At 50.0% G+C, this 27967-nt stretch overlaps 2 protein-coding genes across 4 annotated transcripts; both read left to right on the top strand.

Annotated features, from left to right (window-relative positions):
- The first annotated feature begins 5683 nt into the window (after positions 1-5683).
- Positions 5684-9809, top strand: Slc39a4 (solute carrier family 39 member 4). Its single transcript, XM_027404211.2, has 12 exons — positions 5684-5875; positions 6299-6583; positions 7020-7215; positions 7309-7454; positions 7543-7714; positions 7989-8161; positions 8272-8427; positions 8496-8615; positions 8692-8746; positions 8848-9000; positions 9279-9466; positions 9566-9809. Exons 1-12 carry the CDS (start codon positions 5684-5686, stop codon positions 9692-9694), a joined length of 1965 nt encoding a protein of 654 aa, XP_027260012.1. The 3' UTR covers positions 9695-9809.
- Positions 9810-14963: 5154 nt separating this feature from the next.
- Cpsf1 (cleavage and polyadenylation specific factor 1) lies at positions 14964-27963 on the top strand. Of its 3 annotated transcripts, none has more exons than XM_027404173.2 (37): positions 14964-15183; positions 19994-20021; positions 20121-20254; positions 20375-20455; positions 20578-20729; positions 20826-20972; positions 21117-21256; positions 21341-21451; positions 21538-21631; positions 21737-21824; positions 21899-22021; positions 22114-22165; positions 22242-22336; positions 22403-22477; positions 22554-22634; positions 22714-22803; positions 22942-23052; positions 23129-23270; positions 23358-23536; positions 23620-23753; positions 23828-24002; positions 24082-24288; positions 24404-24493; positions 24589-24732; positions 24812-24964; positions 25679-25795; positions 25870-25960; positions 26043-26127; positions 26208-26349; positions 26426-26578; positions 26669-26845; positions 26920-26986; positions 27066-27113; positions 27193-27348; positions 27415-27544; positions 27616-27754; positions 27842-27963. In XM_027404173.2, the coding sequence occupies exons 1-37, from the start codon at positions 15040-15042 to the stop codon at positions 27887-27889; spliced, it is 4323 nt and encodes a 1440-aa protein (XP_027259974.1). In that variant the 5' UTR covers positions 14964-15039; the 3' UTR covers positions 27890-27963. The 3 variants fall into 3 exon arrangements, with proteins under 3 accessions (XP_027259974.1, XP_027259975.1, XP_027259973.1); XM_027404174.2 differs by having other exon boundaries at positions 23617-23753; positions 27867-27963; XM_027404172.2 differs by having other exon boundaries at positions 14965-15183; positions 23617-23753.
- Positions 27964-27967: the final 4 nt, after the last annotated feature.

Below are 27967 nucleotides of genomic sequence, written 5' to 3'. Positions count from 1 at the left end.
TCATTGTGGTGGCTTTTTTTGTTTGTTTGTTTTTTGATTTTTATTTATTTGTTTATTTTTGGTTTGATTTTTTTGGGACCGGGTTTCTCTATGTAGCCTTGGCTATCCTGGAACTCCCTCTGTAGACCAGACTGACCTCAAACTCAGAGATCTGTAACTGGAGGTTTCTCTCCCACCCATCAGTTCATGAATAACCATTCTGAGGCTTAATATTAATTACAAATTGTTTGTTCTATTAGCTCCGGCTTATTATTAACTAGCTCTTACAACTTAAATTAACCCATTTCTACTAATCTGTGTATTGTAACATGGCCATGGCTTACTGGTAAGGCTCTAGTGTCTTAACTCCGGCTACATGGCAATTCCCTGATTCCTTCTTTCTCTTTCCCCATCTCTGTTTGGATTTCCCACCTGGATCTATTCTGCTTGGCCATTGGCCAAGTCAGCTTCCTTATTAACCAATGATAATAAAACATATTCACAGCATACATAGGGGTATCCCACATCATCACCCTTTTTCTGTCTAATTAAAAAGGTTCTAACTTGGGGGCTGGAGAGATAGTTCAGAGGTTAAGAGCACTGACTGCTCTTCCAGAGGACCTGGGTTCAATTCCTGGCACCCACATGGCAGCTTACAACTGTCTGTAACTCCAGTTCCAGGGGATCTGATTCTGTCACACCAATGCTCATAAATATTAAGTAAAAAAAATGGTTCTAACTTAAACACTGTAAAATTATATATAACAAAACAAGTATCAAGAATTACAGTTATATTTAGTCTGTTTGTATGTGGCAAATTTAAAGAAAATACTCTATCATCTATCCTATCTTTATGAGTCTAAAGTTATATATCTAATCTATCTTTTTGTTTTTGTTTTTATTTTTTCGAGATAGGGTTTCTCTGTGTAACAGTCCTAGCTGCCCTGGAACTAGCTCTGTAGACCAGGCCGGCCTCTAACTTATAGAGATCCTCCTGCCTCTGTCTACTGAGTACTAGGATTAAAGGTGTGTACCACCACTGCCCAGCTTCTAATTTATCTTTTCTTTTTTTTAAAGATTTTATTTATTATGTATACAGTCTTCTACCTGCATGTAGATCTCATTCAAGGCGGTTGTGAACCACCATGTGGTTGCTGGGAATTGAACTCAGGACCTCTGGAAGAACAGTCAGTGCTCTTAACCTCTGAGCCATCTCTCCAGCCCAAAACTTTTTTTTTTTTTCGAGACAGGGTTTCTCTGTGTAGCTATGGAGCCTATCCTGGCAGTTACTCTGGAGACCAGGCTGGCCTCGAACTCACAGAGATCCACCTGCCTCTGCCTCCCGAGTGCTGGGATTAAAGGTGTGCACCACCAACGCCCCTCTAATTTATCTTTTATCATAACTAAAGAAAACCTTAATTATAACGATCTGTCTTCAACTCCAGGCAACAAAGAACCCAGAAGGATATAATATTACCTAAATGAACAGGAAGTGCATTGTGAGCAACTTCCAAAACTTTAGAAATGACAGACATCTGGCTGCCTGGACAGTCATCCAAAGTTCTGTAACACTGGACATCCATCTTCAGCCTATAGGCCTAGAGTGTCTGACAGACTTCTCAGTGAAGCAGGCCATTTGAAACTGTCCTGCCTGTACTGGCAGTTTGTCAGTCACTTTCTTCTGTGTCCTGTAGAATGTTTCTTCTGTGAAGCAGGAACCCTGAAGGACCATCCCATCTTGTTTTCTCAAGTTCAGCAGTCATTCCCCTGTGGGTCCTGCATGTCCAGTTTATACAGCATACAGTCAACCAGTCCAGGAAAGAGAAGGTTCTTGTCCAAATGGCTAGTCTTGCCACATTGGAAACAAACCCCATAAGTAGTTTCTTCCATGCCCATCATCCATGCCCATCATCCTCTTGAAGTAATTGGTACTTCCAGGAGCAGACTTGTCTCACTGAGAAAAGTCCTGGTTTTTTGTTTGTTTGTTTTTTAATGTACACAGGTTTTTGCCTGCATGTATGCCTGTAGGCCAGAAGAGAGCTCCAGATTTCATTACAGATGGTTGTGAGCCACCATATGGTGGCTGGGAGTTGAACTCAGGACCTCTGGAAGTGCAGTCAGTACTCTTAACCTCTGAGCCATCTTTCCAGCTCTAGTTCTTAAAACATTTTAAATGCCATATTCTTTAGGTCTTTGAAGTGTTTGAACATTACCTATCCATCTGAAATACATCTGTGTATATCTAGAAACCTAACTAACATGACTATAATTTTGACTACTATAGATGAGTATCAATTTGTATTTAAGTATATATTACATTTTTTATTTTATTATTTATTTATTTATTTACTTTGATTTTTCAAGACAGGGTTTCTCTGTGGCTTTGGAGGCTGTCCTGGAACTAGCTCTTGTAGACCAGGCTGGTCTGGAACTCACAGAGATCCACCTGCCTCTGCCTCCTGAGTGCTGGGATTAAAGGCATGCGCCACCACCACCCAGACTTTTTTCTTTACATTTTTATTGTTTTGTATTTTGTTTTTTCAAGATAGGGTTTCTATGTGTAGCCTTGGCTGTCTTGGAACTCACTCTGTAGACCTGGCTGGCCTTGAATTCACAGAGATCTACCTGCCTCTGCCTCCCAAGTGCTGGGTATACATTACATTTTTAAATGAGCTGCATAGACATAATACCTTAAGCAAGAATAAAAATATATAGTATAACAAAATTGACATTAAATTTGTATCAATAAACCAAAATCTATACCAATGTAAAGTATTCATTTCTATATCAGATATCCACTGCATGTAATCTGCCCTCCCGAGTGCTGTATTAAAGGCCTGTGCCACTACTGCCCCAGCTACTTCTACTGTTTTCTGAGACAGGATCTCACTAAGTAGCTCTGTCTGGCCAGAAACTTGTTTAGACCAGACCAGACTGGCTTCAAACTCACAGAGATTCTCCTTCCTCTGCTCTGCCTCCTGAGTGCTAGGATTTTTAAAGGTGTGTACCAGCAAGCCTAGCCTTTTTTTTTTTTTTTTTTGAAACACGGTTTTGCTATGGTAAAGCTATGGCTGTCCTTGAATTTAAAGTTATCTTCCTGCTTATACTTCCTCAATGCTGAGATTGCTGGTGTTTACTACCAATGCCAACCTTATGACAGGGTTTAATTGAAGCACTTGCCTTCAAATAGTACACCCTCCCACCCCCCACCCCCGCCACACAGACCATTTTTGTTGTTAAAGATTAAACCTAAGGTCTTGTGCATGTTGCTAGGCAAATGCTTTACCACTTAGCTATATTCACAGTTCTCGTTTTTTGGGGGGTGTTTTGGGTTTTGTTTTTTTAAGATTTATTATGCAGTGTTCTGCCTGTAAGTATACCTGCTGGCCAGAAGAGGGCACCAGATCTCACTATAGATGATTGTAAGCCACTATGTGGTTGCTGGGAATCGAACACATGATTTCTCTGTGGCTTTGGAGACTGTCTTGGAACTAGCTCTTGTCTGGTCTCGAACTCACGGAGGCCTGCCTGCCTTTGCCTCCCTAGTGTTGGGATTAAAGGCAGGCTACTTTCCTTATTTTCTCATTTTGTAGCTCTGGCTGGCCTGGAACCTGTATACATGAGGCTAGTCTCTAACTCACAGAGATCTGTCTGCCTCTGCCTCCCCAGTGTTGGGATTAGGGGTTTGTGTTGTGAAGCCCTGTTTTCACTTTTTTTTTTTTATTATAGTAGCTGCCAGATTAATGCTTGCAATAGTCACAGGGAATTGATAGCCAAGTAGAATTGTTTTGCTCTATTTTAATTTTTGCTGTGATAAAATATAGAAGTTGCCACTATAATCCTTTTGATCACAGTTTAGTGGCTTTAACCTCACCACACTATGTTCCTCTCTACACTTCATCTTCCAAAGCTGAACTTTTGCAGGTAGTAACACCAGTTCTCCATTGCTGGTCTCACTATTTGCTGTTGATTTGCCTGAGGGAGCAATTACTATGGCATACCATAGAGGTGACAGGACCACATTCACAGTTGGATTTCTTCTTTAGTCATAAGGGTAGAATTCAGTTCATCGGGCTTGGTGGCAAGTGTCCTTATTCAGTGAACCATCTTATCTACCCAAGTCATTGGTTTATATACCTTTTAAAATAACAATGGCAAAGGCAGTGAGCTTGCTGGAAAAGATACATGAGGGGCAATGACATGCGAGCATGAGGGTTGCCTGTACTGGCCTTCCAGGACTCAGGCAGGTCTGGACTGCTAAGTCAACACTAAGATTTCTTCCTAGAGGCTGACAGTACTTGAACAGAGGGCGGCCAATCTGTAGGGGAAGGAAACCAGCCCAGGCTTAGCCCTATCAGCCCAGCGGTGGAAACAGAAAAGTTTGGGTATATGGCATCTTCTGAGCTACATGTGGGACTCTCTCTTCATTGTCTTCATGCTGGCTCTCCAACTTCCCAACCATAGTTCCACCATAGGACCAGGGTTGGAAGCCACATTGTAGAGATCCTAGCCATAAGAATCATTGGTGTGTGTGTGTGTGTGTGTGTGTGTGTGTGTGTGTGTGTGTGTGTGAGGAGCAGGTCCAAACAGTTGACCCCTGGGCTCAGGACACTCGGCCAGATTCTTTCCCCCACCCTGCCCTACCCTCCAGAACAGACACTAAGAGGACAGAGTCATCTAGGCGCCACACCCCAGAGGGCTAGGGTCCAGTGTGGTAAGATCCCGGGTTGAAGAAGGCCAGAAGGCTTTGTGACCTGGGGATTATCAGCTCCTGGGAGACCCAACCCCTCCTCCAGCTTGCCACCTGGATAGAGATAAGGCTCTGAGGTCAAAGGCTAGAGGGATCGATCGGGGAGGGTCAGAGCTGGCAACCCCAGCCCTACCCCATTCTTCCTGTACTTAGGTCTAGAGCCCACAAAAGGGCCTCAACCTCCACCTGACTCCAAAGGCTGGCCAGATGTTGGCTAGGACCAAGGTCACATCTTCTCTTCCTGTTTGTCTGGGTTGGGGCTTTACCCATTTCCTGAGGATTTTCCTCCTGAAGGCTGGGGGTGGGGAACATGAGTCAGCAAGTACTGTTCAGAAATCTCCATTACAGCCCATGCTGGCCCCAGAGGCCACGGCCCAGGATCCAAGACCACCACCCCACCCCCACTCAGGCCGTAAGACTTGGGATTTGTCTAAGCTACCTGAGCCGAGTGGCAGTTGAGGAAGGGTGGAGGTAGCCCTAAGGGCTCTCCTGAAAATGTCAAACAGAACACCCATGTTTGACTTGGTAACGTCCATGCAGATCTGTTCCTTGTCGCCTAGCTTGAGCTCCGAAGGCAAGGTCATAGGAGGGGGTGACTTGGCTATTCAGGGAGCAGAGAAGGCTCTGCGTGCCAGTTCTGGGTGTGACAGGTAGGAGAGGGGATGCTCAAGCCACTCACCCAAGAAAAGGGACCCAACTCTAGCTCCAGCCCCAGGAGGCAGCAGCTCCTTGCCCCCTGGCTTTCGGGGAGGATCTGCCACTGGAATGGTTAACCCAGCAGCCAATCACAGGGCCGTGCAGGAAATACCTGGAAGAGGTCCTGGAGCTAGGGCCACGCAAGTTGAGCCCAGCCCCAGTCTGGCCCCAGGCAGCCCCAGCAGTCTACAGCCAGCCCAGACGCCAGCGGTCTCCACACAGCACCCCACAGCAAGGAGCATTTTGGGAGCCTGAGGCATGGTGTTCCCAGCCCGGCTCACACAGGGGCTCCTGTTAGCCATGCTGGTGGTCACAGCAGCAGTGGTCCAGCCCAATCGCCTGCTGAGCCTGCTCATCTCGGGTCAGGGTTCTCTGGATCGGAAGGCACTGGGCGGCCTGTTAAATACGCTGGCGGCCCGTGTGCACTGCACCAACGGGCCGTGTGGAAAGGTAACAGCCCCACCCGACGGGTCCCCCAGCCCCGGCCCCTTCCTGCCCGCTCCACCCTGTGTCAGGCAGCAAAGAGAGCTGGGCAAACTCCAGGAGGCGGGTCTGGAGGCTAGTGTCTGAACCTATTTGCAGGCTGGAGCCGAGCCTTCTCTTCACTCCTGGGGGCTTATACATGCCTGGCCTCCCTCTTGGGACACACAGTTACCTTTCCCAGGCTGTCAAATTTGTGGTGACTACAGGACCACCCACCCTCACCTCTTCAGGATAGGGGAGTGACTGCTGGGGACCCCTCTGTGTAGGCTCCTAGTCAAGCTAACCATACAAGGAGCAGAACAGGACATAAGAGAGCTGATAGAGTCCATTCCCTGCCTGTGCCTGGTGGGCCCAGTCCAGCCCAGACCCCGATTATCTGTCTGCCCATAGTGCCTGTCTGTGGAGGATGTCTTGGCCCTAGGCAGACCTGACAAGCCAGGGCTTGCTCCAGAGCCAGTCCTGGAGTCCAGATACATTAGCCACTTCAGTGCTGCTGCTGCCCTCTACCTTAACAACCCCGAGGAAACATGTAAGGACATCCAAGATGGCCTTTTGGCTTCCCATGTGGACCATTACCTGACCCTACTGGAGAGTCCAGAGGCCATGACCTTGGGTCTGAGCCAGCTACTGCAGAAGATTGAGGCCCATGCTGCCAGCCAACCCACCGGGGAGGAGGTGAGGGGACTGGCTGGGGTTACTGAGAAGGACCCAAGTGTCATGGGAGGGGGGGCTGCTCCAGCAGGGGTAACGTCCCAAGTGAAGCATCCTTGGCATCTGAGTTGATACTTGGGAGGCTGGAGTGTACTGGGCATCAAAACTGGGTGTTCACTGTTGAGTGGGACAGGGGCTTGCAGGGATCTTGGGGAACTCTTTGGGGAAATGGTCAGGAAAGCTCTGGAGCCCAGAGGAGGTCAGAGGCCAGAGTGAAGGCTGTGACTAGCTGGGGCAGGGCTATGGCATAAGGAGGTGTTGTGGCCTGCTAATGTCATGGTGAAATCTGAGGTGTCACCTGAGGAGGCTGCGGGTGTGGGGGGGTTGATGGGAGACCCATACAGTGGGCTGGGCTAGGATGGACTGCAAAAGTTGACACTGAGGCCATTTTCTTCTCCAGAACTGTGTAGATGTTCCCCAACTGCTGGAGGAGGCTGAGGAAGCAGGAGCTTCCAGAAGCCCCGGCCTGGTCCTGACTGCCTTGCTGGACCATGTCATTAATGGGTCCTGCTTCCAAGGCCTGCCTAGCCCTCAGTACTTTGTGGATTTTGTATTCCGGCAACACAATAGCGAGGCTCCCAATATCACGCTGGCTGGTGAGGCCCAGGCTGAGATTCTCAGCCTCTACTCCTCGGGGAAGGGACAAGGCTGGAGCACACAGACTATACATTGACTGTTCTTCCTGACAGAACTGGAGGTTTTGATGCATCGCCTTGGGGTGGGTGGAGAGGATCACAGAGACCACGATCACCATAGTCATCTGGACAGGGAAGTGAACCACCAAGACTCTGAGCCCCATGCTACCCACAACAGCAGCTCCAGTGTATGGGACACGGTGAGCCACTCACGAAGTTCTAGAGAAAGATGGTTTTCCACAGGTCTGCTCAGACACCTGACTCCTGTCCTGCTCCCCATGCCTCCAGGTGTGCCTGAGTGCCAAAGATGTGATGGCTGTGTATGGGCTATCTGAACAGGCTGGGGTGAGCCCACAGGCCTGGGCCCAACTGAGCCCTGCCTTGGTCCAGCAGCAGCTAAGTGGGGCCTGCAACCCCCACCCCACTGCCCATATTGAAGACCAGCTTAGCCAAGCAGAGAGTGAGTGCCTACCCCAAGGTGTGCCTGGCTGGCCCAGTCCCTGGATGCTGGCCTCATATCATTGGGCTCCATGGGGGACCAGGGAGTGGGCAATGAAGGATGCAAAACCAGTAAGGGAGGGAAGGATAGTGGATTGGGGGGCAACAGAGCCAGTGTAAATGGACACCTGGCCCCCACATGACAGCCCACAGACCTGTTGGGCACTTACTCTCCTGGGCTGGACTTGGGTACCTCTTTAGGAAGCCAGGGGCTCTCAGTGTAGTTTCACCCACAGAGTATCTGTATGGCTCTCTGGCTACACTGGTCATCTGCCTCTGTGCTGTGTTCGGCCTTCTGCTGCTGACTTGTACCAAATGCAGCACAGCCACCCACTACATCATGCAGACCTTTCTAAGCCTGGCTGTGGGGGCACTCACCGGCGACGCCCTTCTGCACCTGACACCCAAGGTCAGTCCTCATTCAATAGGGTCCTCACCTCCCTTCCTGCCCCTTTCCTAGCCCCAGCCCCAACCCCTTGTGGCCCTGAAGTCCCCAGTGAGTAGCCCCTTCCTCCTCAGGTGCTGGGACTGCACACACACAGTGGGGAAGGCCACTCCCATGAGGAGGTGGGCATTGGTGCACAGTCCACCTGGCGCCTGCTGGCTGTTCTTGGAGGCCTCTACATCTTTTTCCTCTTTGAGAACTTATTCAACCTTCTATTGCCCAGGGACCAGGTCAGGCTCTGGGGGCCAGGAGGTGGGGTGGGTGAGGGCTTGATAAGCTCTGAACAGTTTTTCCACAGGATCCTGAAAAGGATGGGCCTTTCAGCCACGGTGGACACAGCCATGGAGTGTCACTGCAGCTGGCACCCAGCGAGCTCCGGCAGTCCAAACAGCCCCACGAGAGCTCCCGCTCAGATTTGGTAAGTGGTGAGTCCTACCCTATCTAGAGCCCTTCAGTTATCTACTTGAGCCAGGGTTCGTTCTCACTTCCCCCAGGTGACAGAGGAGAGCCCAGAACTATTGAACCCGGAGTCCCGGAGACTGAAGTCAGGTGAGGCCTGAGAAAGATCCTGGGGGCTGTGGATCTGGGGTTTGCCCTTAAGCAGATATGCAGGACCTGACCTACAGGACCCACACCTGATGTGCCCGCAGAACTGAGGCTCCTGCCTTATCTGATCACGCTGGGTGATGCTGTGCACAATTTCGCTGATGGGCTCGCAGTGGGCGCAGCCTTTGCATCCTCGTGGAAGACTGGGCTGGCCACCTCTTTGGCAGTCTTCTGCCATGAGCTGCCCCATGAACTGGGTGAGCGGTGGGGTGTGGCTTGAATGGGCGGGGCTTAGTGGGAGTGATCTCTCCTGGAGATGAGCCAGACCATAGAAGGAACAAGATCTCTCAAGGGAGTGCCAGGTCATTGGTGGGCGTGGCGAGAGGTAGAATGGGTTGCGGGAGGTGGGAGGGGGACTGGAGCTGGACTGGCCTTTGAATGGGTGTGTCTGTCTGGGATGTGGGTGTACTGGTCTGGTGGGCTGTACCTGACATGTGAGCGGGCAGAGCTCTTACTATGACTTGTTCTGTCCTAGGGGACTTTGCTGCTCTGCTGCATGCTGGACTGACTGTGAAGCATGCACTTTTGCTGAACCTGGCCTCGGCACTCACAGCATTCATTGGCCTCTACGTAGCTCTGGCAGTTGGAGTAGGGGAGGAGGGCGAGGCTTGGATTCTGGCGGTAGCCACTGGCCTCTTCCTTTATGTGGCACTTTGTGACATGGTTAGGATCGTGGAGAGCCTATGCCAGGGTGGGGAACCAACGGGGGGGAGGGGCGTCCACGTAGCTGGCTACTGAACTGGGGCCCAACTTCTTACTCAGCTCCCAGCGATGATGAATGTGCGAGACAAGCGACCCTGGCTTCTTTTTCTGCTGCACAATGTGGGTCTTCTGGGCGGCTGGACCGTCCTGCTGCTGCTGTCGCTGTACGAAGACAACATTACCATCTGACAGCTGTATCCCTTCCCAGTCCTGTCTCTTGACCCTGCTTCACCTTGAGCCATCTAACTTTTGGATCCACTGGGTAGCCAGAGGGTCCAGGCCTTATTTCCCTGCTCCTACTTCAATAAAGACTTCCTTGCATTAAAACCAAATGCACTCTCTCATAGAGCCTCCTGGGGAAAGCTCTGGAGCAGGGCACTGCCTCCTTCCTCAGTATTTTTATTTACTACAAACAACCAGCTTATCTTTTCTATAATAAGCTGGGGAATGGTCAGTGTTCTCCAGGATTTCGTGGGTTCCTGTTTCCAGTCAAAACTAACATCACCAGTATTACTCACATATGAGGGTTCATTTCTGTCATGAACGCAAGCCTAGACAACCTGTTGATACGGGGCTACTCCACAGCTCTTGGCAGAATTGGCTATCTCAAATCCTGTTGCATTAGTCTTCAGAGGTTGATATAATAGTCCACCTTAGACTAAGTGCCTAAAACAACTGAAATTAGGGCTGGAGAGATGGCTCAGAGGTTAAGAGCACTGGCTGCTCTTCCAGAGGTCCTGAGTTCAATTCCCAGCAACCACATGGTGGCTCACAACCATCAATCATGAGATCTGGTGCCCTCTTCTGGCGTATAGGCAAACATGCAGGCAGAACACTGTATATGTAATAAAAATAAATAAATAAATGTTTGGGCTGGAGAGATGGCTCAGCGGTTAAGAGCACTGACTATTCTTCCAGAGGTCCTGAGTTCAATTCCGGGCAACCACATAGTGGCTCACAACCACCTTGAATAAGATCTGGTGCCCTCTGCTGGCACGCAGGCAGAAGACTGTATACAAAATAAATAAAATCTTAAAAAAAAACTGAAATTTATTCTCTCATAATTCTGGATGCCAGAAGACCAAAGGCAAATTGTCACTGGGCATAAGAAATGGATCTGGGGCTGGCAGTAGTGGCACACATCTTTAATCCCAGCACTCAGGAGGCAGAGGCAAGTGGATCTCTGTGAGTTCGAGGCCAGCCAGGGCTACACAGAGTAATCCTGTCTCTAAAACCAAAATTAAATAAAAAAGTAAGGAAACAATCCTTGGAGAACTTTGAATTTACCAAGTGGTTGCTTTATAATGTTTTTTCTTTTATGTTTATATTTATTTTATATGTAATATATAAATATATTTAGACATAATATACATAATTTGTGCTTCTTTATATAGATTTATGTTCATATAAATATGCAATTTATATGCTTATATAAATTTACATATTTATATAATATAAATGTTACATTATTTATTTGGGGGAGGGTCTCACTTTTTTGTGTGTGGGTTTTTTGGGGGTCTCAGTATTTTTGATTGGTTTGGAACTCCATACATAGACCAGAGCTTTGAACTCCCAGTGGTCTGCTTGTCTCTGCCTCCTGAGTGCTTGGATTAAAGTTGTGCACACTACAAAGAGCTTTTTTTTGTTTGTTTTTTTAAAGATTTATTTATTTATTATGTATACAGTATTCTACTTGCATATATCTCTGCACACCAGAAAAGGGCATCAGATCTCATTATAGATGGCTGTGAGCCACCATGTGGTTGCTGGGAATTGAACTCAGGACCTCTGCAAGAGCAGTCAATGTTCTCAACCTCTGAGTCATCTCTCCAGACCCTTGTTTTTTTTTTTTTTTTTTAAGATTTATTTATTATGAGCCGGACGTTGGTGGCACACACCTTTAATCCCAGCACTCCGGAGGCAGAGGCAGGTGGATCTCTGTGAGTTCGAGACCAGCCTTGTCTACAAAAGCTAGTTCCAGGACAGCCTCCAAAAGCCACAGAGAAACCCTGTCTCGAAAAACAAACAAACAGATTTATTTATATGTGTAGAGTGTTCGGCCTGCATGTATGTCTGCACCCCAGAAGAGGGCACCAAATCTCATTACAGATGGTCATGAGCCACCATATGGCTGCTGGGAATTGAACTCAGGACCTTTAGAAGAGCAGGCAGTGCTCTTAACCACTGAGCTCTCTCTCCAGCCCTCGTGTTTTTGTTTTTGTTTTGTTTTTTTAAGATTTTATTTATTATGTGTACAACATTCTGCTTCTACGTATATCTGCACATCAAAAAAGGGTACCAGATCTCATAATGTATGGCTGTGAGCCATCATGTGGTTGCTGGGAATTGAACTCAGGACCTCCGGAAGAGCAGTCAGTGCTCTTAGCCTCTGAGCCATCTCTCCAGCCCCCTCTTGTTTTTGTTTTTAAAGATTTATTTTTTTATACAGTGTTCTGCCTGCATGTACATCTGCAGGCCAGAAGAGGGCACCAGATCTCATTATAGGTAGTTGTGAGTCACCGGGTGGTACCTGGGAATTGAACTCAAGAATCTCTGGAATGGCAACCAGGGCTCTTAACCTCTGAGTCATCTCTGCAGGGTTAGTTATTGTTTTTGAGAAACCGTGTTTGTGGCTTCCTATGGAGATATGAACGAATGTCTCTTTACCCCAGATGGGTCACCACAACAGAGGAACAAAATGACTTCACCAAAGTCCAACTTGGTGAAGTTTAATGAGTTTATTGGGTCAACTTACAGAGTATAAGGAGTTATGTTGACAGGAGTGGGGATGAATCCAAGGCAGCTGCGTTCCCAAAAAGCTCACCTAGCGCCAGGCATGGTCTTAAAACCAGCACTAGGGAGTCAGATGCAGGCAGATGCTTGAGTTCCAGGCCAGCCTTGTAGCTGGGACAGCCAAGGCTAAACAGACACATTGTCTTGAAAAGTCAACCAACCAAACAAACAAAAACCACAAAAATCCCACCCTGCCGGTGTGGCCACTTTTACCTTAGAACTCCGGGTGCTGAAAGGTCCTCTCTGGGAGTTTCAGGAACCCTTGAACCTTATAAATGTTGTTTATTTCTGGAGCCTTTACAACCTGTCTCCAGAATATAATTTTTTTTTTTGAGACAGGGTTTCTCTGTGTAGTATTGTAGACCAGGCTGGCCTCGAACTCACAGAGATCCTCTGTGGTGGGATTAAAGGCATGTGCCACCATGGACAGGCTTCAGAAAAGAATGTCTTTCTATTTATTTATTTATTTATTTATTTATTTATTTATTTATTTATTTATTTGGGAACAAGCTTGTTTCACATGTAAGTCCCTTCTCCCTCCCCCCCCCTACCCCCCACCCCATCCACCCACCACTCCCCAGGCAGGGTAGGGCCCTCAACGGGGGCTCTGCAAAGTCCACCAAATCTTCCTGTGCTGCTCCTGGGCCCTTCCCCATGTGTCCAGGGCCAGAGTGTAACCCTTCACGTGGGATGGGCTCTCAAAGTCCCTTCTTACACCAGGGAAAAAGAAAAGAATGTCTTAACTGCTAATTAACACCGGGTCTCACTGGGTAACCAGATTGGTCTCAGAAATGCACAGTCCTTCCTGAAAGTACCAGGATTACAAATGTGAGGTACCATGTGAGAGGTCTTCAAGAATTTTTTGTTTTGAAGATTTTATTTTATTTTGTTTTTTTTTAAAGATTTTATTTATTTATTATGTATGCAACATTCTTCTTCCATGTATATCTGCACACCAGAAGAGGGCACCAGATCTCATAACGGATGGTTGTGAGCCACCATGTGGTTGCTGGGAATTGAACTCAGGACCTTTGGAAGAGCAGTCTGTGGTCTTAACCTCTGAGTCATCTCTCCAGCCCTTATTTTGTTTTTTTGAGATAGGATTTCTCTGTGTAGCCCTGGCTGTCTTGGAACTCATTCAGTAAACCAGGCTGTCTTCGAACTCAGAGATCCACCAGCCTCTGCCTCCTGAGTGCTGGGATTAAAGGCGTGTGCCACCATCAGTGGCTAAGATTTTATTATTTAAATTATGTGTGTATGTGCCAGCAGGACTGTGCTGCTTTAATCCCAGCACTTGGAAGGAAGAAGCAGGCAGATCTCTGTGAATTCGAGGCCAGCTGAGTTCTAGGACAGCCAGGGATATGTAGCAAGACCTTGACTTAAAACATAAACAAAGGGGAGGCAGAGGCAGGTGGATCTCTGTGAGTTCGAGGCCAGTCTGGTCTACAGGGTGAGTGCCAGGACAGCCTCCAAAGCAATTCAGAGAAACCCTGACTAGAAAAACAAGACAAGCCGGGCGTTAGTGGCACATGCTTTTAATCCTAGCACTCGGGAGGCAGAGGCAGGTGAATCTCTGTGAGTTCGAGACCAGCCTGGTCTACAAGAGCTAATTCCAGGACAGCCTCCAAAGCCATAGAGAAATCCTGTCCCAAAAAACCAATAAATAAATAAATAAATAAATAAGGGAAACAACAAAATACTTTTTAAATATTTTATTTATTTATTATGTATACAGTCTTCTGCCTGCATGCAAATCTCACTCAAGGTGGTTGTGAGCCACCATGTGGTTGCTGGATATTGAACTCAGGACCTCTGGAAGAATAGTCAGTGCTCTTAACCGCTGAGCCATCTCTCCAGCCCCCAAAATACTTTTCTGTTGTTGTTGTTATTTTTTGAGACAGGGTTTCTCTGTGGCTTTGGAGGCTGTCCTGGAACTAGCTCTTGTAGACCAGGCTGGCCTCGAACTCACACAGAACTGCCTGCCTCTGCCTCCCCAGTTCTGGGATTAAAGGCGTGTGCCACCAACACCCGGCAACAAAATACTTTTTTAAAAAAAGAGATCCCATGGGGGCTGGAGAGATGGCTCAGAGGTTAAGAGCACCAGGTGCTATTCCAGAGGTCCTGAGTTCAATTCCCAGCAACCACATGGTGGCTCACAACCATCTGTTATGAGATCTGGTGCCCTCTTCTGGTGTGCAGATATACATGGAAGCAGAATGTTGTATATATAATAGATACATAAAATCTTAAAAAAAAAAAAAAAGAGAGATCCTTAGTGTGATACAAGGGTCCCCTCCCAACTTAGACATCCAAATAGACCCTCATCCACTGAGTGAGCAGGTGAAGTGTGACTTTGCATGTTTCTGTATCCTTTTCCGGGCCTATATATTTACTGGGATTTCAAGGTTCTGGATTTAGCTAATGAGGAAAACCTTGGAGGGAGCGGAGTGTCTACCAGCCCAGAGCCGACTAGTTCTAGGACCAGGCTCTTCAGCTCTTATCAAGTTAGGCCACTAGGGGCCGCGGTTCGAGGGCAGCCTCGGCGCGCAGGCGCACAGGCCAAGTAGTCCGGAACCGTGTTTCTCGACTACCAGGTTGGTCCTCCTGGAAGGCAGGTCCGGGCGGGAAGCGCAGGCGCAGAACTCGGAACCTTGTAGCCGGGTTTGCGCGCGCGGCCGGACCGAGTCCGCTGCGGTCCCTGTCCCCCGAGTCGACAGCCCCGGCGTGACAGTGGCGGCAATATGTATGCGGTATACAAGCAGGCACACCCGCCCACCGGGCTGGAGTTTGCCATGTACTGCAACTTCTTCAACAACAATGAGCGCAACCTCGTGGTGGCCGGCACCTCACAGCTCTATGTGTACCGCCTGAACCGCGACGCCGAGGTAAGCCGTGTCTCCTGAGCGGCGATGCCGAGTCCGAACCGCAGTCACCTCGGCAGGTTCCACGGTGCAGGGGCCGAGCTTTGCCTAAGGTCTCTTGTCCCCAGAGACGATTCTCCACTACCACGTTGTTTGGCCTCATCCTACCCTGCGAGTAGGGTAGGATGCCTACTACCCTGCCTACTGTCTGCTATTTGTTCTTTGGCATTTCCAGAAGATTGCTGCAGACCTTCCGTGTGCTTAGCAGTAAGGACATGGCAGTGAACCAGACCCTTGAGGGAGATGATGCTTTAGTAAATGAATATACACAGACTGCCGCAAAGTCTCCGGGAGTAAGACCCAGTGAAGGAGGCTGGGTGCTTCCAAACAACAAGAGCTTTTCCGAGACTGATAAAGTTTGTTGGGGGGAAGAACACTTGGGCCTAAATAAAGAAGCAAGGCCAGATATAGTTTGGGAACCGACTCCTAGCAGTAGATGTGGTAAAGTGGAACAAACCCATCAATAGATAAGGTATAGGGATGTTTTGGTTGCTATAGTGACACCAAATGGTTCAGAATGCTTTTTTTTTTTTTTTAAAGATTTATTTATTATGTATACAGTGCTCTGCCTGCATGTATGCCTACAGGCCAGGAGAGGACACCAGATCTCATACCATATGGTTGCTGGGACTTGAACTCAGGACCTCTGCAAGAGCTGCCAGTGCTCTAAACCACTGAGTCATCTCTCCATCTCCTCAGGAAGCCTTCTTGCAAGAGGCAATTTCCGTGGAACTTGGTATTGCCTGCCTTCAGTCTCAGGCAGAAGCAGACAGATTTCCGAGTGTTCCAGTCTAAAGTGGCCAAGCCAGTCAGGGCTACATAATGAGACTCTGTCTCAAAACAAACAAACAAAACACAAATGAAGCCAAAAGGGCAGCTTCTAAAATTTTTAAAAATTTTATTGATTTTTATTTCATGTACATTGGTGTTTTTGCCTACATGTATGCCTGTATGAAGGTGTCGGATCCTCTGGAACTAGAGTTACAGAGAGTTGTGATGTGGGTGCCGGGGATTTAACCTGGGTCCTCTGGAAGAAGGTGGTGGTCTTAACTGCTGAGCCATATCCCTGGTCCCTTTTCTCCTAAATTTTATTTTATTTTTATTTTTTTGGTTTTTTTTTTCTGAGACAGGGTTTCTCTGTGTAGCTTTGGAGCCTATCCTGGCACTCGCTCTGGATTCTCCTAAATTTTAAAAATTAGGTTTATTATTTGATTTTATGTGAATGTTTTGCCTACATATATATATGTACACCACATGTACCCTTGGTGTCCATGGAGATCAGTGTTTGTGCCTAATGGGTCTTCTGTAAGAGCAGCAAGTGCTTTTGATAGCTGTGCCATCACTCCAGCCCCTGACTAAAGAGGCGGCTTCTTAGTCAAGGTGCAGCACATATCTCTGCTGATAGGGAGGTGTTCCAGGCAGAAACATGAGGTGGAAAAACCTTGGGTACCATGAGAGAGGGATCATATTTTTTTGTTTGTTTTTTCAAGGCAGGGTTTCTCTGTGTAGTTCTGGCTGCCCTAGAACCCACCCTGGAAACTAAATTCAGAGATACACCTGCCTCTGCCTCTGAGGAGTGGGATTAAAGGCATGAGCCACCACTGCCTGGCTTTCTCAGACATTTATTAGTATCTGCTATGTGAGATATCTGGGGAGAAGCCTTCTGTGTGGAGTTTGCCCATAGTGAATGACAGGCCACATACAGATAGGGAGATGTAGGGCAGCAGATCTGGGCAGGGCTCCTGGAAAATCTCACCTCTGTAGAAGATGTGATTTAAATAGACAACCAGGTATGAAGAAGTATGTAGGAGTTAGACAAAGTGGTTTCAAACAAAACTGTTTTGTGATATAGGCTAAGGGATTGAGGAAGGCAGGGAGAGCAGATAGGAGGTAACAAGGTGGGTCTCGGGCTCTATTCCACATTCTCCAAGTAGGGAATTTTGGCAAATAAATGATCTTACCCAACTTATGCTTGACTGAGGGCCAAGGATACTAGTCAGGAAGTGACTATAGCTATTAGGCAAGAATTTTTTGTTGTTGTTGTTGGCTTTTCGAGACAAGGTTTCTCTGTGGCTTTGGAGGCTGTCCTGGAACTAGCTCTTGTAGACCAGGCTGGTCTCAAACTCATAGAGATCCACCTGCCTCTGCCTCCCGAGTGCTGGGATTAAAGGCGTGCGCCGCCGCCGCCGCCACCACCACCACCACCACCACCACCACCACCACCACCCGCCCAGCTTAGGCAAGCATTAATAGTAGCCTGGACCAGTATAGCTATGAGGTGATAGGAAGCCATCAGGTTCAGGATAGATAGAGAGGAACCGACAGTGTTGCCAAAATTTTGCCAGCGTTGTGGGTAACTGGTCTAGATTTGGTCTTAGCAGTTATTCTGGTAGTGTTGTTATTCCATGGTGGCCAGGGGTAGGAGCTAGAATTAAAGGTGGTTGTGAGCTGCCTGGTATGAGTGCTAAGAACAGAACTCAAGTCAAGAGAAAGGATTTTAAAGGCAAGGGAGAGAACAGCATAACTGTACACTGGTAATTAACAGGAGTGTTTGCTTTTTTGAGGGTAGGTGTTTTGAGACAGAGTTTCTCTGTATAGTAGTCCTGGCTATCCTGGAACTTGCTATGTAGACCAGCCTGACATTGAACTCACAGATATCCTCCTACCTCTGCTTCTCAAGTGCTGGGATTAAAGGGGTGCATCACCATACCCGGCTGAGTGTTTAGATTTTTTTTTTGGGGGGGGGCCTTGAGTTTCAAGATAGAGTTTCTCTGTGTTTTTGGAGCCTGCCCTGGAAACTAGCTCTTGTAGACCAGGCTGGTCTCGAATGAATTCACAGAGATCCTCCTGCCTTTGCCTCCCAAGTACTGGGATCAAAGGCGTGTGCCACTATGCCCAGCAAGTGTTTAGATTTTTTTTTTTTTTTTTTTCTCGAGACAGGGTTTCTCTGTGGCTTTGGAGGCTGTCCTGGAACTAGCTATATGTCATCCTGGCTGGTCTCAAACTCACAGAGATCTGCCTGCCTCTGCCTCCCAAGGACTGGGATTAAAGGCATCGCCACCAATGCCCGGCTACTGTTTGGATTTTTAATGGTTAGGGCACATTCAAAAGATAGATCCTTGAGATCAGGACCTGTCCCTGGATCTTAGCTGGCTTTTGAGAACCTATTCACCATGCTGGATTACCTCACTCAGCCTTTATGCAAGGGGAGGATCTTTGTTCAAGCCCACGAAAGGCCTGCCCCTTTCTGAATGGAGACGGAGGTTTGGATGGGGAGAGGGGTAGATAGGGAATGGGAGATAGAGTTGGTGGAGGGGAATGAGAAGAGAGGAGGGAGGAGAAACTGTGGTTGGCATGTAAAATAAATGAAAAAAATTAATTAAATAAAATAAAAGATCTTGAAACAAAAGCTGAAGCTAAAATAGCAGCTTCCTGTTTTTTGGCCCTAGCAGAACAGTATGGTTCCTCCTGTCCCATAGACTCAAGTGCAAGGTGACAGGGAATGGATATGATGGAGGGCTCAATTCAGTCACTGATTTGTGACAGGCTACCTAGGATAGATAGGCACAGTCTGTCAAGACACACTGTGGTCATGTTTGGACAAATCCAGAAGGGGCAGGCTGGCTATGATCTGTCCATTCTTCTGTCCTGCTCTGTGTGTAACTATCCTGGCAGCTTACGGCCTAAGATAGTTATCTTTCTAGGATTTAGGCTTCCAGGAGACAAAGACTGAAGCTGCCAGGCACCATAGAGCTAGACCAAGAGGGCATGGTGTCCTTGCTTCCACAGCCTGTCCTTCAGAGCAGCCCCCAGTATGTTTAAAGGGAAATGTGTCCTCTTTTTGTGACTGCCTTGAGTCAGTTCCTGTGATTAATTCCAACACTCAGGAGGCAAAGACAGGCGGATCTCTGTTAGTTCAAGGCCAGCCTGGTCTACTGAGTGAGTTCCAGGTCAGCCTCCAAAGCTACAGAAAAACCCTGTCTCGAAAAACCAAAAAAGAAAGAAGAAAAAATGTACCTGTGTGTTGTGGGGACACCCAGTCCAGCATAGCTGGCACCTAGAGGTCAAGGCCTCACTTCTGGTTTATTGTTACTGCTCCCCTACCCCCACCCCAGAGACAAGGTTTCTCTGTGTAGCCTTGGCTGTCCTGAAACTCACTCTATGGACCAGGCTGGCCTCCAACTCTACCTCACAAATGCTGGGATTAAAGATGTGCACTACCACGGCCCGACATGTTATTGTTTTTTTTTTTTTTTTTTTTTTTTTTTTGGTGGGGGCAGGTGAGTCTTGCCATGTAACTCAGGCTGGACAGGAACTTAGAATCTTCCTGTCTTGGCCTCCTCAGTAGCTGCCACCACAGGTATGTGCTACCATGCCTATTAGTCATAGTTCTAGGATCCCTTCACCCTGCTTGTGCTACACATGCAGGGCCTGCAGCTGGCACTGAGCCACTTGGTGTCAGGTGTAAGCCTATAGGTGCACAGTGAGCAAGTTTGAGACTGTACAGAAGATGACTGTGTGCAGCATAGGAGTGGGCTTCTAGAAAAGCTGGAGGTGTGGCTTTCCAGTGAGGAGCCTTGTGGGTAGAGGCAGGGGTATGTGAACGTGAGTTTGCACAGTATCACCTAGTTTATACACTGACCTTGCAAAGTAGAGCTTGCTGATGGCAGGGGCCAGCCCTGGGTGGACTTTCCTGTCCTTCAGATGACTGTGTCCATAGATGAGATAGGGCTACCTGGTATGTGGCTTCTTACTGCTTCCTTTTCCCTTCCAGGCTCTGACCAAGAATGATGGGAGCACAGGTAAGTATGGGCTAGCCCCTCCAGCCCTGCACCTGGGTGGGGTGTGTATCGGTGGCCTAGGAATGGGACCTAGTCCTGACTTGTTGACCTCTCCTCCAGAGGGGAAGGCCCATAGAGAGAAACTCGAGCTGGTAGCCTCCTTCTCCTTTTTTGGCAATGTCATGTCCATGGCCAGCGTGCAACTTGCAGGCGCCAAACGTGATGCCTTGCTTCTCAGTTTCAAGGATGCTAAGGTGAGCAGTATGAATCTGGCAGAAGGCCCTGCGCACAGTGGTGTGCTACAGGGAGCAGTGCTGGGCTGGGGTTATCGGGATTGGTATTGAATGGGTTACTGTTCTGACCTCTGCTTCCAGCTGTCAGTGGTGGAGTATGACCCAGGCACCCATGACCTGAAGACCCTGTCTCTACACTACTTTGAAGAGTCTGAACTTCGGGTAAGCCAAGCCTAGGAATGCCCTAGGCTAAGCCTAGCAATTCCCTCTTGCATTTCTCTTCTGCTGCCCCAGTGCTGCCCTCAGATCTTCTGTAGCCCAACTGATGTCCCCTCTGCCCCCAGGATGGCTTTGTGCAGAATGTGCATACCCCTCGTGTGCGGGTGGATCCTGACGGGCGCTGTGCCGCCATGCTCATCTATGGTACAAGGCTGGTAGTTCTGCCTTTCCGCAGAGAGAGCCTGGCTGAGGAGCATGAAGGGCTCATGGGTGAAGGGTGAGTACCAATCGGGGGTGGCTGTGGTTCTGAGAACCCAAGAGCCCCGAGCTTTGTGCCCTGTCACTTCCTCCGGCTGATACCTTTGGTCTGTAGGCAGAGGTCCAGTTTCCTACCCAGCTACATCATCGATGTGCGGGCTTTGGATGAGAAGCTGCTCAACATCATCGACCTACAGTTCCTGCACGGCTACTATGAGCCCACCCTGCTTATCCTGTTTGAGCCCAACCAGACCTGGCCTGGGTGAGGCTGGGGCCCTCTGCTGTGGGCCCTGAGATGTCTTGCCCAGGCAGGACTATATACAGGGGGATAGGGATCACTGGGTCACTGGGTCACTGGCCTTGGGAGCAGTGTGACTGCCTCTGGATGACCTACCTGCTGCTCTAGGCGGGTGGCTGTGAGGCAGGACACGTGCTCCATTGTGGCTATCTCGCTGAACATCACACAGAAAGTCCATCCAGTCATCTGGTCCCTCACCAGCTTGCCTTTTGACTGTACTCAGGCCCTGGCTGTACCCAAGCCCATAGGTAAGGGTATGGTTGTGTTGGATGGCAATGGGGGTAGGGGAGCAGCAATGAACTGCTCTAGTTAACAGTTGTGTCTGCCTCCAGGTGGGGTAGTGATCTTCGCTGTCAATTCACTGTTGTACCTGAACCAGAGTGTTCCCCCATATGGGGTGGCTCTCAATAGTCTCACCACAGGCACCACTGCTTTCCCATTACGTGAGTGGGGTGTGCTATGGGAAAAGTGGGGTGTGCCTGGTGCAGGGCAAGGCATCCAGTTTGCATGATCACCATATACCTCATAGGTACCCAAGAGGGCGTACGGATCACCCTGGACTGCGCGCAGGCAGCCTTCATCTCTTATGACAAGATGGTCATCTCCCTCAAGGGAGGCGAGATGTGAGCCCACAGCCCATGAACACTGACCTCTGAAATGCCCACATTCTCGCCTTCTCAGTGCCTGTGTGTCCCTTGCCCACTCAACACCCTTACCTCTACCCACAGTTACGTGCTGACCCTCATCACTGATGGCATGCGTAGTGTCCGAGCCTTTCACTTCGACAAGGCAGCTGCCAGCGTCCTTACCACCAGCGTGAGTAGGGACAAGGTTGGGAGTGTTCTGGGCCCCCGGGTCTGGTTGTACTCTTATTCACGCCTCTCCCTCAGATGGTCACAATGGAGCCTGGATATCTGTTCTTGGGCTCTCGCCTGGGCAACTCCCTCCTCCTCAAGTACACAGAGAAGCTGCAGGAGCCCCCGGCCAGTTCTGTCCGTGAGGCTGCTGACAAGGCAAGTGCCCACAATGTGGGGTCTCTGGGCCTGTCCTTCCATGACCCATGTGTGGGACAGCCTCAGGGCTACTCATTTCTCATGCCACACAGGAAGAACCTCCCTCTAAGAAGAAGCGAGTAGACCCTACAGCGGGCTGGACAGGTAAGAGGGTGAGCTGAGCTGAGCAGGGGAAGGCACAAGTCCATGGTTGGACTCCGTTGGGCTCTGTCTGTTGCAGGAGGCAAGACGGTGCCACAAGATGAGGTGGATGAGATTGAAGTATATGGCAGTGAGGCCCAGTCAGGCACACAGCTGGCCACCTACTCTTTTGAGGTAAGACTGGGAAAGGCAGTGGATATCCACCCCCTTTACCGTAGCTGACTGTTGCTGTGCCCACAGGTCTGTGACAGCATGCTCAACATTGGACCCTGTGCCAATGCTGCTGTGGGCGAGCCTGCCTTCCTCTCTGAAGAGGTACCCAAGGGGTTGGGACTATAGGTTTAGAGCCTAGAGGTGAAATGGAAAATTGTGTCCTTACCCTACTCTGTAGTTTCAGAACAGTCCTGAGCCAGACCTGGAGATTGTGGTTTGCTCCGGCTATGGGAAAAATGGGGCCCTGTCAGTGTTGCAGGTATGTGTAGGCAAGGTGGGAGACACGGAGTACAACTTAGCTGGGCTGAACCCTCACTCCCACACCATCTCTATTCCAGAAGAGTATCCGGCCCCAGGTGGTGACAACCTTTGAACTTCCTGGCTGCTATGATATGTGGACAGTCATTGCTCCTGTGCGGAAAGAGGAGGTAGACTGGACTGAGAAGGAGACCCAGAGGGGCAGGGAATTGTGCAGCACCTGGGGACACTGGGGTCCAGGTGGTCACAGTCATACACTGCCCTTGCTAGACTGTGACCCCTGCCCTGATCCTCTTTTGCCCTCGCAGGAAGAAGCACCCAGAGCAGAGAGCACAGAGCAGGAGTCTACTACTCCCAAAGCAGAGGAGGATGGGCGAAGACATGGCTTCCTTATTCTTAGTCGGGAAGATTCAACCATGGTAAAAAAAAAAATTGAGTCTGGGACTAGGAACAGGGTTCCCAGGGGAAGGGCACCACTCAACACTGTCGCCATAGATCCTACAGACTGGCCAGGAGATCATGGAGCTGGACACCAGTGGCTTTGCCACACAAGGTCCCACGGTCTTTGCCGGAAACATTGGGGACAATCGCTACATTGTCCAAGTCTCACCACTGGGCATTCGCCTGTTGGAAGGCGGTATGTTTGTGAAAGGGCAGGTCTGTGTTAATGGGGCTTGAGGTGCTATGGACTTGGCCACCTCACCCTAAAACCTTGTGTTCACAGTGAATCAACTCCACTTCATCCCTGTGGACCTGGGTGCCCCCATTGTACAGTGTGCTGTGGCTGATCCCTATGTAGTCATCATGAGTGCTGAGGGCCATGTTACCATGTTCCTACTCAAGAGTGATTCATATGGCGGCCGCCACCACCGCCTGGCACTGCACAAGCCTCCGCTGCATCATGTAGGCACCCTACCCTTGATGCCTTTGTCTTCCCATTGCCTGCCCCTGCTCTTGTCTGAACCCCACTCCATTTCCTACAGCAGTCTAAGGTGATTGCACTCTGCCTGTACCGTGATGTCAGTGGCATGTTCACCACTGAGAGCCGCCTGGGTGGGGCTCGTGACGAACTGGGGGGCCGAAGTGGCTCAGAGGCTGAAGGTCTGGGCTCAGAAACAAGGTGCGTAGGGACTGGTACATGTGGTGCTGGTGTCCCCATGGCAGGCTGTAATGTATTTGTATATTGGTTCCCAGCCCCACAGTGGATGATGAAGAAGAGATGCTGTATGGGGACTCCAGCTCCCTCTTCAGTCCCAGCAAAGAGGAGGCCCGCAGGAGCAACCAGCCCCCCGCTGACCGTGACCCTGCACCCTTCAGGGTGGACCCCACCCACTGGTGCCTGCTCGTGCGGGAGAATGGCACCATGGAGGTGGGTGTATTACACACACACAACAGTACCACAGCACGGTAGCCTTTGCTTCCACTCTTCACCATTGTCCTCTCTCCAGATTTACCAGCTCCCAGACTGGCGGCTGGTGTTCCTAGTTAAGAACTTCCCTGTGGGCCAGCGGGTCCTGGTGGACAGTTCTTTTGGACAGCCCACTACACAAGGTGAAGTCAGAAAGGAAGAGGCCACACGCCAGGGGGAGCTGCCTTTGGTCAAGGAGGTGTTGTTGGTTGCTCTGGGAAGCCGGCAGAGCAGGCCCTACCTGCTGGTAAGCTCCTTCTAGCCACCTGCCTGCCTCCCAAGACCCTGCCCTATCCTCATGTCCTTCCCTTACTCCCACCCTAACTACCCCCACCCTAACTACCCCTGCTTGGATGTCCCAGGTGCACGTGGACCAGGAATTGCTTATCTATGAGGCCTTCCCCCACGACTCTCAGCTTGGCCAGGGGAATCTCAAAGTCCGCTTTAAGAAGGTACCAGTGGCTGTGCCCTGCTTGGGCATGAGGGAGATTGAGGGGCCAGGCCAGCAGGGTCTGGAGGACCTAGCACTTACTATGGCCACTGCCAGGTCCCTCACAACATCAACTTCCGTGAAAAGAAGCCAAAGCCATCTAAGAAGAAGGCAGAAGGTTGCAGTACTGAGGAGGGGTCTGGAGTCCGGGGCCGTGTGGCACGTTTCCGCTATTTCGAGGACATCTATGGCTATTCAGGGGTAGGCAAGTGGCCTGGCAAGGGCCTGGATTTGAGGATAGTGCCTCACTCATACTGCACTCAAAAGTGTCTGCCTCCAGGTTTTCATCTGTGGACCCTCCCCGCACTGGCTTCTGGTGACTGGCCGTGGAGCTCTGCGTCTGCATCCCATGGGCATCGATGGCCCCATTGACTCGTTTGCTCCATTCCACAATGTGAACTGCCCCCGTGGCTTCCTGTACTTCAACAGACAGGTAAGGAGTCTTAGCCTCCTTCCCTCCAGTGCTACTGATACCGCCCTAGGCCAGACCAGCTGTGGGAGCACAAGGTCAAGACAGTGGAAACTGGTAGGGCCAAGGAATTCAACTCTGAGCTTGTCCTGGGAAGACTGAGGATGGGACAAATGGGGTGTGGAGGGCTGACCAGTGAGATCACCGTCCTGCACTTGAGATACATGCTGGAAATTGCTCTGGTATAGCCTCACTTTGTTCAAGAGCCAGGCTGAGTTGGCTTTACCTTTTGTTCTGCCTCTTAGTTGCTATATGGCTTTGTGGCAACCACATGCCTGAGCCTGTTTTACCATCTGTGCCACCCAGATGATAGCAGGGATTAAGACCCTGATGGCAGGTGCTTTCCAGGGGCTAGTAACACAGAACTGCTGGTGAAGGGTGGCCTGGGTCACAGACATTGGCTCCTTTGCCTATTTATTGTTGGAGTTACTACTGTGTCCAGTCCCTGGGGTCCTCTGGCCCTGGCCTTCCCATATCCTACATTACTGTCCACCAACATGATGTGAGCCTACACAGTCAGGCTGCCAAAGCTTTAGCCTCTCCAGGCAACTGCCCAATACAGCAGACCTGATATCCCGTTACCACAGAACTAGAGAACATTTGGGGAGGTCTATGTTCATTGGCCCTGCCCTTGTCCATCCCAGAGCAATCTGACTTTGCTACCCACTGTACCCCTAGGGTGAACTGAGGATCAGTGTCCTGCCTGCATACCTCTCCTATGATGCTCCATGGCCTGTCAGGAAGATCCCGCTGCGCTGCACAGCCCACTATGTGGCGTACCATGTAGAGTCCAAGGTCTGTCCCTGTCCCATATCCCCCAGGCTCCTTCTGAGCCTGGCCTCTGGCATGTGACACTCTCTAACACCCAGGTGTATGCTGTGGCCACCAGCACCAACACACCTTGTACTCGAATCCCACGAATGACTGGTGAGGAAAAGGAATTTGAGGCTATTGAAAGAGGTATGCAACACTTGAGGGTAGGGTGGGGCAGAGCTTGGCTGTACTGTTCAGGGTGACTGACTCACTTTCCTTGTCTCAACAGATGACAGATACATCCACCCCCAGCAGGAAGCCTTCTCCATCCAGCTCATCTCTCCAGTCAGCTGGGAGGCCATTCCTAATGCCAGGTGAGGATGGACCTACCAGGGGCTGCTCTTTGGTGGCAGCTTGGAGGTAGCAAGTAATAATGCAGCTTGGCTTCATGCAGGATTGAGCTAGAGGAATGGGAGCATGTCACGTGCATGAAGACGGTGTCACTGCGCAGTGAGGAGACCGTTTCAGGCCTAAAGGGCTATGTGGCTGCTGGGACTTGCCTCATGCAGGGGGAAGAAGTCACATGCCGTGGGCGGGTAAGGGCCTTTGGGTGGGGGCAGGCAGCCCCCAGCAGACCATCTGCCATCTCCATGCACTCCCTTTCCCTTCCAGATCTTGATCATGGATGTGATTGAAGTGGTCCCTGAGCCTGGGCAGCCCCTGACTAAGAACAAGTTCAAGGTCCTGTATGAGAAGGAGCAGAAAGGGCCCGTGACTGCGCTGTGCCACTGCAATGGCCACTTGGTGTCAGCCATTGGCCAAAAAGTGCGTCATTTATTCCTGTCCCTCCCTTCCCTCCTGTAGCAGCTGTTTGGCCTCTAACAGCTACTCTGCTCACCATCTCCTGCCCTTCAGATCTTCCTGTGGAGCCTGCGGGCCAGCGAGCTGACTGGCATGGCCTTCATTGACACCCAGCTCTACATCCACCAGATGATCAGTGTCAAGAACTTCATCCTGGCAGCGGATGTCATGAAGAGCATCTCACTGCTGCGTTACCAGGAGGAGAGCAAGACGCTGAGCCTGGTGTCCCGGGTACTCATAGGGACAGGTGTGCAGGTGGGCACCAGTCCAGTGCCTGCTCCAACACCGCCCTTTTCCTTTCCCAGGATGCCAAGCCTTTGGAGGTGTACAGCGTGGATTTCATGGTAGACAATGCCCAGCTGGGCTTCTTAGGTGAGTGTGTGGGTCCCTGGGAGGCTACACTAGCGGGGCGTGAATCGCTGAGCTGACTCTGAGTCCCTCTGTTCATCAGTGTCTGACCGAGACCGCAATCTTATGGTGTATATGTATCTGCCAGAAGGTGAGTGGTTCCTCTGCAGCCTCTTCCTGGGATGGGTACCAGGCAGTGGGCAGGTCATGACTTGAGGTTCTGTGCTCAGCCAAAGAGAGTTTTGGGGGCATGCGCCTGCTGCGCCGAGCAGACTTCCATGTGGGTGCCCATGTGAACACATTCTGGAGGACCCCATGCCGAGGCGCTGCTGAGGGGCCCAGCAAGAAGTCAGTCATGTGGGAAAACAAGCACATCACGTGGTTTGGTGAGTACTGGGGTAAGGGTGCCTAGGGATGGGATGATCAGCCTGGCTCACACATTGTCTCTTCAGCCACCCTGGATGGTGGCATTGGGCTCCTGCTGCCCATGCAAGAGAAGACATACCGACGGCTGCTGATGCTGCAGAATGCACTGACAACCATGCTACCCCACCATGCTGGCCTCAACCCCCGTGCCTTCCGGTGAGTGTCCCCCTTCCCGGGTCCCTCCCTGCACCCCAGGTGTGCTCTGACCCCGATGTCCACCACCCTAGAATGCTGCATGTTGACCGGCGCATCCTACAGAACGCTGTGCGCAATGTCCTTGATGGAGAGCTGCTAAACCGCTACCTATACCTCAGCACCATGGAGCGCAGTGAGCTGGCCAAGAAGATAGGTACCACACCCGACATTGTGAGTACCACCTCTCTCTCTCCTTAGCTCATCTGCCTCACCAGATGCCCTACCCAGTCACACCTTTACCTCCCCATCATCCCACAGATTCTGGATGACTTGCTGGAGACAGACCGTGTCACTGCTCACTTCTAACTCTGTGATACCCTGCCATTGTACAATTATCTCTACCCATTTTGTATAAAAGAAAAAGAAAACGATTTCTTCCAGACA

This window comes from Cricetulus griseus, chromosome 2 (genome assembly GCF_003668045.3).
Source record: "Cricetulus griseus strain 17A/GY chromosome 2, alternate assembly CriGri-PICRH-1.0, whole genome shotgun sequence".
NCBI classification, from domain to species: Eukaryota; Metazoa; Chordata; class Mammalia; order Rodentia; family Cricetidae; genus Cricetulus; species Cricetulus griseus.
Note: the sequence above shows the minus strand (reverse complement) of the source record. Positions and strands in the feature narration are given on the sequence as shown.